The following is a 12556-nucleotide window of genomic DNA, read 5'->3' on the forward strand; positions in this document are numbered from 1 at the left end:
GATGAAATTAGAATGACAATTTGGTAAACCAACCTCTTAGATTCTGTGAATAACCCATTGATGTAAGATATGCGCTACTATACCCATAAACTTAATGTAATCAATATTACAGATTTAAAAATCCCGCTTCGCTTTTAGCCATTCACAATAGAATTTTATTCAATCCACTTCGATATCGATACCTCCAGGCCCACAGCACTGTGCAACACTACCGCCAACCCCAATCAATCAGCTGAGCGCCTTGCGAATCGAATTGAATTCCCCCAAAACATACAAATAAATGCCACAATGACAGCATCAAATGGAGATAAACAAGCCAATGAGCGTCCCTTCCGCTCCAATGCCTTTTCCCAGCTGACAATTAGCACTTTACTTGACCATTCAAGCTCGGGTAGATGTACTATATATATGTATGTATACGAAGGCGGCGCACGTTTTTTCAACGCAATGCCTTTAGAAACGAATCAGTCACTTGCTGGGAGAGGGAGAGGCACGACGAAGTAAATCACCGCGTGTTTTTTTCTAATCGCTGCAACTGGCTGCTGCAATCACTATTCGCTAGTCGAAATGTCTGTGACCCAGACGAAACAAATCAAGTTCTACAACCCATCGAGTTCCGCTAGCTCCGACAGGTAACGAATGACTTTTTAATGCCGCATTAATTCATGCACGGCCGAAAGTAAAGTGTGAAAATCCAACAAAAGTCATTAGAATGTGATACACACTCACACATACCCGCGTACATACATATCTATAGAGCATGTGCTCCAAACCATTCATCGTACGTACGTACGTACTTACATGTGTGCGTCGTGGGGCCTCTAAACACGCAATATAAATAAATGCTGGGAAAATGGCATAGGGCCTGCGTTCGCAAACACCACTACATTTGCAAACGCATAACATGTGATAAACTCAATTTCGATATAGTCGCCGGTTGCATCGGATCGGAAGAGAGAGTGAGAGAGAATGCGAAGCGAACCCCCTGCGAGAACAGTTACAAGCTAGAGATGGGCACGTGAGCGAGTCTCTTTGCTAAAAGAATATTCATACTGTAGAAAGACTTTCAAAATTACTTTAGAGCCATATATGGAATGATACAAAATTATATGTGTATAAGCATATATGTGAAATATTTCATGACTATGCACCTAATATATAAGCATCGTGTTTTCTCTAACAAATTAAATATGCTACGCCTCACAAAAGTGATTTAGATATATAATTGTTATGAAAATGGGATTAAAATGAAATCACCTTTGACCAAGTCGTGTCACGCCTACCTCACGTCCAACACGCCCGCCTCTAGGCCAAGGCAGGCGACAACAACAATGCGGAGACGACGCCAGCAGAGGAAACCGCAGCGCAGCTTTTTAACCTTAGCTGCCTTAACACTTTTTCTTGTCATTCAATCCCCAAACGCCGCTCACCTCGCACTTCTCGCTACACCTTCGCCTTAATTTTTTGTTTCTATTAGTTATCGAATAAATATTGGCCACAACGCAAAAGGTGAATCGCTGCTAACGAAATAAAAGCTCTAAATCACATGTGATCCACGCCGGCGGCGATTCGCGTGAGCGTTTTGTGAGTGAGTGACCCATTTTGGCTTGGCATCGCCGGTTGCTGTGTTCTTGCTGCCTCCACATCCAAGTTCTCACGCCCACGCCGACGGACTGAGTGATTCAAAATCGTTGGCGGATCGGGAGCGGGCTAAAAATGAGCAGCATCACGTTTTTGTGCAGCAAGTCGGGCCACAACAACAACAACAGCATCAATAGTAGCAACAACGATGTGCCAAAGGGATCAAAAGCGAATTCGGCATTTGCAGCCGCATCCGCCGGTTTACTAACCATCGCTGCCCACCAGCAGCAACAGCTACATCAGCAACCGCATCAGCAGCAGCAACAACAGCATCATCAGCAGTCAAAGGTTAAGGCTATAGCAGCCAAAACCAATGGTCACATGTAATTCATTGCATTTTCCCCATTTTTTAACGTACAAACCAATCGAAGTCCCATTTTACATACAAACGTACATATATGTATATTCATTTGTGCATGGGCATCTGTGTGTGTGTGAGTGTGCTGACTGCTTTTTGTTGTTTCTGTTCTGTCATTTACCGCCATTCTAATTGTTTTGGTGCTGCGCTTGTTTGTCCAGTACTCCCGTTTCGCAACGTCTCTTTCTGTTCTCAGTGTTTAATTAACGCTTGCTGTGTTTAACATTGTTTATTGAGTCTGCGGTGCGGCAAGTAATAACAAATGGTGAAAAGACGATAGCGTCAGCAAGTGCGCTCTCAATTCTCCAACATGGCAGCGATCACAACAACGCATATGAGCCACGTCTATCGGTTGCGTTTGCCATTTCCAGTTCTCTTTGCCTCCCTCTGCTCCCCATATCCTGCATTTCCCTTGCTCCAGGAAACTCCCGTTTTCCGTCCTTCTCCCACCCGCCGTCTGGAATGCATAACCTGTTGGTTCCTTTTTCGGGAAGAGCACAGCACACGTGGCAAGCGCTCATCTCGCTCTCTTCTTGTTGGTGTGCAAAAACTATAAATATGCTGAGGAATCTCGTCTGTGGCGTCACCAGATTGTTGGCCCAACACTGAGAGAAAAATTAAGTACTGTAAATAAATATGTATTTCATTTCGTTTTCAACAAATTTGATTCTTCTAAATTTACATTTTATCACGAGTAACGTAAACTTAATTAAATATATTTCATACTGTTTTTATTCTATGATAAATATTGTCTTGTGATTTTGACATAGTTGTTTGCATTTTAACAAAGTAATTTGTTATGACCTTAGCGCCTCAGTTTTTTCGCTCTGTGTGGTGAATTTCATTTTGGCACGCTAATGAAGAGCAGAAGATACCGAGAAAGGCGGAAAGAATGAGTGCAACGAACGCGCCTACGCAGCTAGCGTAGCTAGCGCAGCTTCGTCTAGCGTTGCTTTGTCTGCCTGCCCCAGTGTTCCTATTATTGAATTCTACCCAGAAATGTATATTGAGTGTTTTTGCATGTATTTGGCCCTAGTTATTGTCTGTCTGCAATGTTTTAACGGCCGAATATGGCCGGAAAAACCATTCGTTTACTCCTAAGCGTAAGGTCACGTCAGCAATCTGCAACGCACATGGGTGAAATACCCAAACGTCATAATTGCTAGGGCACATTTGTTAAAGTAGTGTGTCAATAACCTGTATACCATTTTATACAAACACTTCTTTTGATTTTCCAACAATAATTGATAATTTACTCACACATTAACCCACTTTATTAAGTGCCATACAGTACATATATCTCATTCGTTAAGTTAGGTTGATTATATCGTATTTCATGCCAAATCACAAATTTTGCCATATCGAATTACTGCATACTCCTGCTGTACTTTCTCTATACCCACGTGGTTTATTAAGTGAGCTGTAATTGTAACGTATTGACTGATCTCAATGATTGTCATATAAGAATTAGCCTGATAATATGAAACGATGTTATCTTCTTTCACATTCAATTAAGGCCTCAAGTAACTTGGCTATTTATAGAACATATTGAACAGTAGACTAATTTTGCGTCGGCGATATGCCTGGTTTCTTGCGTTTGTGTGGGTGTAAATACATGTGGAGATGGGGGCTGTTGAAGTAGAGTAGGTCAGTGAGTATACTGCATCCTTGAACTTACAGCTTTAAGCTTGCATTGCAATAGTATAGCTAGTATAGCAATTTCACTAACACGTTCTGTAATCTACTCTTCCGTACATGTAAAAATATTTGAAATTATGCAATTAATCAGTGCTTGGTGATAAACATGTTATCTCATGGCTAATCACTGAATTCCAATTATTTTACTTGTCGCTAACGTCATCGTTAAATGGTAGAATGGTGGGAGTGTAGAACCTGATAATCGCCAACTAATCTGTGTACGTACTATTTGCAGCGATGACCGTTCGGATGTCACTGAGCAACTCTACGTGGATCCATATGCCGACCTGGGCAATGGCCTGGCCGGGGATCTCAACTGTTGCCCGGCCTCGCCCACCACAGTGCCTGCTAAAGCATCGCTGGAGTCGCCTCTGAAACGTTCCGGTAGGAGACAGCGAACCACATCCATTGGCAACCAGACCACCACCGCGAATCCGTCCGAATGCATCATACGCGCAAATAATCGCACCATCTACACGGCCGGACGTCCGCCGTGGTATAATTGTGCTGGGCAACAGGTCGAGCCCTTCGTCATAGGTATGCATACATACATTACTACCCAAAAACAAACCTTTCTAGCTTCTAATGTGCTAAATATCCATCAGGAATCTGCGGCGGTAGCGCCTCTGGCAAGACCACAGTGGCTGAGAAAATCATCGAGAGCCTAGACGTTCCCTGGGTAACACTGCTATCCATGGACTGTTTCTACAAGGTTGGAGGATATTAGCTTAGTTGAAGAAATACAGTAACTGAATTGATTATGGATATCCTGTAGATCCTTAATGAGAAACAGCATGAGCAGGCCCTGATCAACGAATATAACTTCGATCACCCGGATGCCTTTGACATCGAGCTGTTGCTGGACGTGCTCACCAAGCTGAAGGAGGGCCGCAAGGTGGAAGTTCCTGTCTACAATTTTGTGACACATGGCCGTGAGAGTCAAACGAAAACCATGTACGGGGCTAATGTGATCATCTTTGAGGGTATTCTTACCTTCCATAGTCCTGAGGTACTTAAATTGCTAGATATGAAGATTTTTGTGGACACAGATCCCGATATTCGTCTGGCCAGGCGGCTAAAGAGGTAGGTGCTGGTTCCCAGCTGTGCCTACCTTGATTAAAAGCACATGTTCAATTTTAGGGACATCTCACAGCGAGGACGTGACCTAAAGGGCGTGCTGAAGCAATACCTAAATATGGTTAAGCCCTCTTATTGCAATTACATAGCTCCAACCATGGCCCACGCAGATATCATTGTTCCCCGTGGAGGTGACAACAAGGTGGCCATCCATCTCATTGTTCAGCACGTGCACACACAGCTTCAGCTGGTACGAATTGCCTGCCCATCGCAGTTGCCCTATTTAATTTCTCTCTCCATCTTTTAGCGCGGATTTAAGCTGCGCGAAACTCTGGCCAACTCCTACAAGGACCAGCCAATGCCACATTCTCTGCACTTGCTGCATCCCACGCCCCAGATTAAGGGCCTGCACACGTTCATCCGTTGCCGAAATACGTCCCGCGATGAGTTTATCTTTTACTCAAAGCGCCTGATACGGCTAGTCATTGAATATGCGCTAAGTCTATTTCCTTTTAAGATAACTACAGTAGAGACTCCACAAGGAGTTCTTTATGAAGGCAAGCGTATGGAATCGCGCAAAATATGCGGCGTCTCAATTCTCCGAGCTGGTGAAACCATGGAGCAAGCCGTTTGTGATGTGTGCAAGGACATTCGTATCGGAAAGATCCTCATCCAGACCAATCTGAAGACCGGCGAGCCGGAGCTTTACTACCTGAGGCTGCCTAAAGACATAAAAGACTACAAGGTGATACTAATGGATGCCACCGTGGCCACAGGAGCAGCGGCCATGATGGCCATTCGGGTGCTGCTGGATCACGATGTACCCGAGGACAACATTATCCTGGCCTCCCTTTTGATGGCTGAGATCGGTGTGCACTCCATTGCCTATGCCTTCCCAAAGGTGAGATTGATATTAACTTCCAGAAGGGGACATTTAACATTGAGCTCTCTTTTATGCAGGTGAAAATTGTTACTTCCGCTCTGGATCCGGAGATTAATAGTAAGTTTTATGTTATACCCGGCATTGGTAACTTTGGCGATCGCTATTTTGGCACGGAACCCTCTGATGAGTACTAAGAAGATCAGGGCCAATCCACACCTATATGGAACCATCAAGTTTCTAATGTATCTTAGGCTAAGTTCAAAACGTTACTTAAATTATGAATTTGGAACAAGATGTTTTATTGATGTTGTTATAAGAGTCGAACGACAAGCTGTATCAGGAAAGCCACACTTCCAACCACCAGAGCAATGCCCAAATAGCGTTGGATTAGTTTTTCCCGGCTCTTGGTCTGCACATGAATGTTTGTTACCTCCTTCTTAATTGCACATCTCGTCCAATCGCGTTCATCATCTAAAATTTCTCCCACCATGCTGAACTTGCTTGCGCTGGTAATTCGCACATGTACACGAGTACCAAGAAGATTATCCCGCATGGGTAGCAGTACCTGCTCGTAGCTCTTGTTGTGGCCCACGTAATGGAGCTTGTCGTGCGAAACTTCTGTGACCAAGACGGTGTAGACTTCACCCACTCTTTCCGCATAGGGTTCATAGCTGTAGAAGAGATCTGTGAGCCGTTTAGTTCGCTTTTTCACCAGGTTTGCGGGGATGCGCTCCATCTTAGCAGCTGGAGTGCCCGGACGAGGGAAGAACTGATTAATGAATAGACTGGGAAAACGATACTTGGCGCATAGAGTCATCGTCTCCTCGAAATCCTCTTCTGTCTCTGTTGGGAAACCGCAAATAATATCCGTGGCAATAGTTACACCGGGAACACGTTCCCTTAAGAAATCCACGACATGTTCAAAATCCTGCCGACAGTACTCTCGTTTCATCTCGCCCAGCACTGAGTCACTACCACTCTGCAAAAATATATAATTGTCTGGCGAACCATATACACACTATATATTGAATTAGATTCTTACCTGGACAGGAACATGTAAAAAGGAGTATACTCTAGGGTGCTGCAGCACCTTGGCCACTTCCTCGAGATGCTCCAGAATATAGGGTGGATTGGTCATGCCCACACGCAGCATGCAGTGCTCGGGGATCACTTCCACAAGCTGCCAAAGCAATTCCGGCAGAGAGCTTCCTATATCCCGACCATAAGCTCCTGTATCCTCGGAAGTAAGCCAGATCTCGCAGCAGCCTTCAGCAAACGATTGTCGGGCACGCTCTACAACCTCCTCTGGGGGGTAGCTGGCCAAATCCCCGCGGGCGTGCTTCGTCTTGCAGTAGGTACATTGATTTAAGCACCCAGAGTTGATGGATATGATCTCGATTAACCGATTTTTGCGGACTTTGGGTAATGAGAGGGGTGCTCCAGCCACCCGCCGGCCATGGACCTTCTTTTTGTTCTGCAAGAGCTGGACACTGTTACCCTTAAGGGTCTCTTCAACGACCTCCACCACTCGGTCGATCTGCTGGACACCAATTACAGAAAGACCGTTCAAGTAGTCCGATTTGGGGGCTCCCTGAGGGACGCAACCGGCGACCACGACATGCTTGCCATTTCGCATGCCCGACTCAATCTCGTTGCGGAACGTGTCCTCCGAAGGATTCTTCACCGTGCAGCTATTAAGTAGCCACAGATCCGCCTCCTCTTTGCCACTTAGTTTGTACCCGTAGGCAGCCAGCTGCCCGGCCATGTACTCCGAGTCCGAATTGTTGTGGGCGCAGCCCCATGTTTTCACAAAAACTCTTTGGGTACCGGGTATAACACTTGTGTGGATCGTGGGCTTCGGTTTGTCCTCCTCCTCCTCCTGAGATTCAAGTCGGATTTGGGTTCGTCTCTTGGCGCGCACCGTAACGTTCTTTTTGTTTTCGTATCGCTCTCGCGGCTTCACATCATCGACGGATATCAGATCCTCGATGTCATCTACGTCGTTGCCTGGCAGATCCTGTCCAAGGTGGTACATTGTATTTCCGACTCCTGGTTCAAGTTTTTATGCCAAGACACATGTGCCGCACTTCCAGCTGTTTACATTCAGATTTCTTCTTCTTTACTTTGACAGTGTTGTAAAGTGCGTATGGGTAGGGTACCGATTAACGCATCGATAACAGGGTCGGCTGTAAGTTCTAGTCACCCTTCATTTTAAGCATCCGAATCAAGTTCGCCACTTAAACGATACAATTAATCATTTATTCCAAGCTTGTTTTTATTTAATGTTGTTAGATTACACTAGAACTGTTGTTGGTACGAACAGCTATGGATATCAATTTTAATAGTTATAATTAAGAAGATTTTGTTAGTTTAAAATTATGATAAATTAGCAAATGGTTATACAACGATGATAGAATTAATTAAATAATTTATAATCAAAAATATTAAGTTATTATTAAAATTATTATTAACTTTATTAAGTGCACCTCCAATTGCATTAGCATACCACAATTACCATAATTACACACCCACGACGACGAACTGAGTGTTGTTTCAATATGCCCGAACTTTTGCGGCTTATGCACCCTACCGTGTAGACACACAGTTATCAGTGCGCTATCAGCGGGAACATTCTACTCTGCTCCAGACCGCCAGCCCAGCAGCTTGTAAAAGCACAATCCGTCGCTAGCCATGATTACGATTAAATGTAAAGACACCAATCTGGATCCGCTTCCAATTAAAGTAAGTTCATGGCCCGTCCAAAAATTAAGCACCCCATATTTTGTTCAATGCCAAACTATAAATAACCCACAGATTGGTATTATTGGCGGTTCGGGACTTGACGACCCAGATATCCTGGAAAACCGGCATGAACGTGTGGTTGAGACGCCCTATGGAGAACCTTCTGATGCTCTGATTGAAGGCGAGATCAATGGAGTGCAGTGCGTGCTCCTGGCGCGTCATGGACGCAAGCACGACATCATGCCCTCCAATGTTAACTACCGGGCCAACATCTGGGCCCTTCGCGATGTGGGCTGCACCCACTTAATTGTCTCTACAGCATGTGGGTCCTTGCGCGAGGAAATCAAGCCGGGCAACCTGGTTGTTCCACATGACTTTATCGACAGGACAACTAAACGCCTTCAAACCTTCTACGATGGCAAGGAACGAAGTCCACGTGGTGTTTGCCACCTGCCCATGTTTCCGGCATTCAGCGAACGCACTCGCAACATTCTGCTGGAGGCGGCCAAGGAGCTGGAGATTCCCGCCCACGATAAGGCCACCATTGTGACAATTGAGGGTCCGCGCTTCTCCTCTCGCTCCGAGAGCCAGATGTTCCGTCAATGGGGCGGGGACCTCATAAACATGACCACGTGTCCGGAGGTGGTGTTAGCCAAGGAGGCAGGCCTACTCTACGGGTCGGTGGCCATTGCCACGGACTACGACTGCTGGCGCATGGGATGCGAGGGTGTCAACGTGCAGGATGTCCTCCGTACTTTTGCCGAGAACGTGATCAAGGTGAAGAAGATCCTGGTCAACGCTGTTGGTCGAATTGCCAAGGAGGACTGGTCGGAGGACATACTAAATGCCAAGGTAAGTGACCTGATATATGTTCATAACTATAAACTAAGTGTATGCGTTTCTCCCATAGCAATGCGTTTGCAACAACACAATGTCTGGAGCCATGTGACGATTTATAAAACTCTGCCACGAAATAACAGAAGAGACGCTGATTCGCCGCAAGATCTATGTGCCACCGCTTTATCATCAGTTCCACAAAAAGCGTGGACCCAGAGTCCATTCCATATCCATTACGTATGAATTAGATCCGAGGGACAAAAGGCATTCGGTAAAAACTCCATTGAAATGTGAAACTGTAACGTCCGCGTCAGCGTCGCAGTAAATATATACATATGCGTGTAACTAAAAACATGTTCGTAATCAAATGCAATCTATTCCTAAACAAACGCGCGAACGTCTTCTGAATAATGGGACACTTAAAAGTTCACATTTATATTATTACATAGAGTTGCGTCTTTAAAATTAAAATTGGAATTCGATTGCGCTGTCCTTACGGACACTTCCGCTCGACTTGGCTCTTGCCGGCCTCCTCGTACTCCTGCGACGATATCCACATCTGCTGGAAAGTACCTATGCTGGCTAGGATAGAGCCGCCAATCCAGGCCCCGAATCTTCGCTCCACGCTGCCATTGGCAGAAATCATTTTTAGGCGCGTATTTGAGGGAGCACGCAGCTGGAGATCGCGATTTAGGCGCTCCGGAAAGCCTTGCAGAAGAGTATTGCCACCTAAAAATATTGAGGTGTAAGTGAGCTATAAGTCTATAAACCTAGGGAAAATGCCTACCAGTGACGACAACTGAACCAAAAAGTGACAGCCGCACATCCGCATCACACATTCCCACGCTGGTGGACGCCAATTGGCCAGCCCCCAGCATGGCGTTGTCAAAGAGACTCTCGGCTATCTTGAATCGCTCAGAACCAAAGTCCTGGTGATAACCATTAGGAAACTCATAGTGCACCGTCGGAATCTGGGCAGCCACCCGTTCGTCAAATGGATTCTCTAGGACCTGCAACACATTCATCTGGAAGTCCTGCATCATAAGCTGCAACATGTAGTTCTGCCACGACTGAGTCAGGTTCTCTGGCAGTTTGCGCAGCGTAAACCGTCCGTTGTCGCGCTCCTTAACGACGTCCTTGGAGGCAATCTTGTATACCGGCGACAGATCAATGCCGTGCTTCTCCAGATGCTGGCGACACTGTCGTGAAAGAAAGTCTCCACCCAGGGGTGACTTAACCACCGCCTGGGACAGCACATAACCCTCATGGACGGGTACGGCTGAAGTGTGGGTGGCTCCGCTATCGACAACCAAAGCGGTGGCCCGCCCGCTGGAGAAGGCAGCCAGGACTGCGTTTTTCACCAGAAAGAAGGCTGGAACATTGTACTTTTCGAACATAAGCTCGGTCAGCTTCTCGCGGTTGTTGCGCACATTCCACGATGCTTCGGAAAAGAGCACGGGGTGATATTCCGGCTCCGACTGAATGACATTGGCGTAGGCGTAATCAATCACCTTCTCAAACAGGTCCCAGTTGTCGATCATACCGTCTTTCATATAGGTCTGCACTTCCATGTTGGATCGGGGAACGGTAACGTAGTTGGTGTCCACATAGAACTTGCGCTGGTCGGCATCTAGAGGGGGGATTGCCGGTTTTTTTTTAACGGGTTAGAAAGTAAATGTAGAAACTCACTATTTGGCGTGGCATTGTTGTCTGTTTTGGTCTCCGGATCGAGATTGGTCTCTGGAGCGGCTCCAATTCCCACAACCGAGGGTATCTCCGCTTTGGGCGAATCCTCCTGTGCGTAGCCCACTCGTAAGGAGTGATGTCCGGGATCGAAGACCAGGGCGCCGATCTCGTCGCCGCCATATAGCATGGTGCCGCCACTCATTTTGGGGCGTTCCGAATACTTTTCCTCACGTTGTATTCAAGAAATTCGCGAAAATATTTCAGTCTGTGTATATTTTGCGGCTTTTTTCACGACGCTTCTTCCTCGCTGGTGATGGTCTGTCGAGCTATTGATTGTTGAAGCAAAATATCGAATATCCTGCCTATCGATTTCGGCGGTGTCGTATCGTTTGTTGTTATCGAACAACTTTCATCTCTGTTAGTTTGCAATACAAATTGAAACTCGAATATATGACGAATTAATTTATTAAGGAAATAACACCTCAATTACCGTTATGTGGTAACTTGGAAAATACAGACAAAAATACTCGTGCTGGTACAGAATTGTTTCATAGAACTTTAAAGCAACCCACTGCTGAAAATATCAAAATGAGTACCGACAGCGCCGAGGAAGCGGTGACCCATGCCAGTGTTCCGCATATGGAGATCAACATATCTAACACCAACATCAGTGGCCAGATCGTATTAAATGATGTGCTGCTTATGGAGATGCTGAGTCGGTATCCCTTCCTCATCATCCCGGAGGTGGAGGCCCAACTGGACGATGATTACGACTCCTGGGGATGGGATCAGCTGGCCAAGTCCTTTAACCAAAGGTACGAGGGCGTTGAGCTGAGTGCTCCGTTCTCCGTGAGTGAACTGCAGCTGCGGTGGGTGAAACTGCGTCCGCTGATCAGTGCCTTGGCTAGTGCCTCAGGGCAAATCCCTGATCCCCTGTGGCGGGTGATGAACAACGTGAACAACCGCATGCAAGCGGAGAAGCCGCCGGATGTGCCGAAAACCAAGTGCCAGGAATTTCTACTCAGTCAGTTGACCTTCCTGAAATCTCTGTCGCAATCCGAACGCCGGCGTTTAGAAGTGGAGGTGCTCGACCTCATCCTAGAGCAGGAGCGCCTAGAAAAAGCCACTCAACAGCTAGGTCCTAAGGACCTGGAGACAGCACAGAGTGAATACGATGAGTTCCTCAAAGCAATACGGGTTAAAGAGCTTCCAGCAGACACTTTACTCCGTTCGGCAATGGATGGATTCCGCATTAGCTCTCACTCAAAACCTAGTATAATAAATGCCAATAAAAGGAGTGTTGGGAGTACCAAGACAATCACCGATAATGGTATTAGCAATGGATCAAATGATGTCGAAATCAAAACAGAAATAGCGGACGAACCTGAAAATAAGGGTGCAAACAAATTTGACAACCGAGCGACAGAAACACCCCGCTACGTTCCACTTAAAAGCGCCAAATATTACATTAAAAGTTGTCGCATCCGGGTGAAGCGAGTGGATTTTGAAGATCATTTACCTTTAGTTAGAATCCGGCGCTCCAGGAGGCCTACGATGAGAACATGACTTTCTTTAGTATAAAATGCACATAAGTTTATTAAAAAATACATTACTATAAATTACAACTTAAAACT

At 45.9% G+C, this 12556-nt stretch overlaps 5 protein-coding genes across 6 annotated transcripts; 3 read left to right on the plus strand and 2 right to left on the minus strand.

The window, feature by feature from the left end:
- The first annotated feature begins 461 nt into the window (after positions 1–461).
- LOC122613447 (uridine-cytidine kinase-like 1) lies at positions 462–5946 on the plus strand. 2 transcript variants are annotated; one of them, XM_043787634.1, is made up of 8 exons: positions 499–632; positions 1478–1964; positions 3933–4234; positions 4303–4409; positions 4473–4780; positions 4838–5024; positions 5082–5675; positions 5735–5946. In XM_043787634.1, exons 2-8 carry the CDS (start codon positions 1717–1719, stop codon positions 5849–5851), a joined length of 1863 nt encoding a protein of 620 aa, XP_043643569.1. In that variant the 5' UTR covers positions 499–632; positions 1478–1716; the 3' UTR covers positions 5852–5946. The 2 variants fall into 2 exon arrangements, with proteins under 2 accessions (XP_043643570.1, XP_043643569.1); XM_043787635.1 differs by lacking the exon at positions 1478–1964 and having other exon boundaries at positions 462–632.
- LOC122613448 (threonylcarbamoyladenosine tRNA methylthiotransferase) lies at positions 5939–7772 on the minus strand. The gene is made up of 2 exons (XM_043787636.1): positions 6700–7772; positions 5939–6636 (listed from the first exon to the last, which is right to left on the minus strand). The coding sequence occupies exons 1-2, from the start codon at positions 7690–7692 to the stop codon at positions 5968–5970; spliced, it is 1662 nt and encodes a 553-aa protein (XP_043643571.1). The 5' UTR covers positions 7693–7772; the 3' UTR covers positions 5939–5967.
- A 416-nt stretch (positions 7773–8188) lies between these two features.
- LOC122612811 (S-methyl-5'-thioadenosine phosphorylase) lies at positions 8189–9625 on the plus strand. The gene is made up of 3 exons (XM_043786654.1): positions 8189–8399; positions 8472–9251; positions 9310–9625. The coding sequence occupies exons 1-3, from the start codon at positions 8349–8351 to the stop codon at positions 9346–9348; spliced, it is 870 nt and encodes a 289-aa protein (XP_043642589.1). The 5' UTR covers positions 8189–8348; the 3' UTR covers positions 9349–9625.
- A 10-nt stretch (positions 9626–9635) lies between these two features.
- Positions 9636–11233, minus strand: LOC122612810 (actin-like protein 6B). Its single transcript, XM_043786652.1, has 3 exons — positions 10926–11233; positions 10024–10866; positions 9636–9965 (listed from the first exon to the last, which is right to left on the minus strand). The coding sequence occupies exons 1-3, from the start codon at positions 11122–11124 to the stop codon at positions 9730–9732; spliced, it is 1278 nt and encodes a 425-aa protein (XP_043642587.1). The 5' UTR covers positions 11125–11233; the 3' UTR covers positions 9636–9729.
- Positions 11234–11335: 102 nt separating this feature from the next.
- On the plus strand, positions 11336–12554 carry LOC122612513. Its single transcript, XM_043786190.1, has one exon. The coding sequence runs from the start codon at positions 11511–11513 to the stop codon at positions 12486–12488; it is 978 nt and encodes a 325-aa protein (XP_043642125.1). The 5' UTR covers positions 11336–11510; the 3' UTR covers positions 12489–12554.
- The last annotated feature ends 2 nt before the right edge of the window (positions 12555–12556 follow it).

Source organism: Drosophila teissieri, chromosome 2R (assembly GCF_016746235.2).
Source record: "Drosophila teissieri strain GT53w chromosome 2R, Prin_Dtei_1.1, whole genome shotgun sequence".
NCBI classification, from domain to species: Eukaryota; Metazoa; Arthropoda; class Insecta; order Diptera; family Drosophilidae; genus Drosophila; species Drosophila teissieri.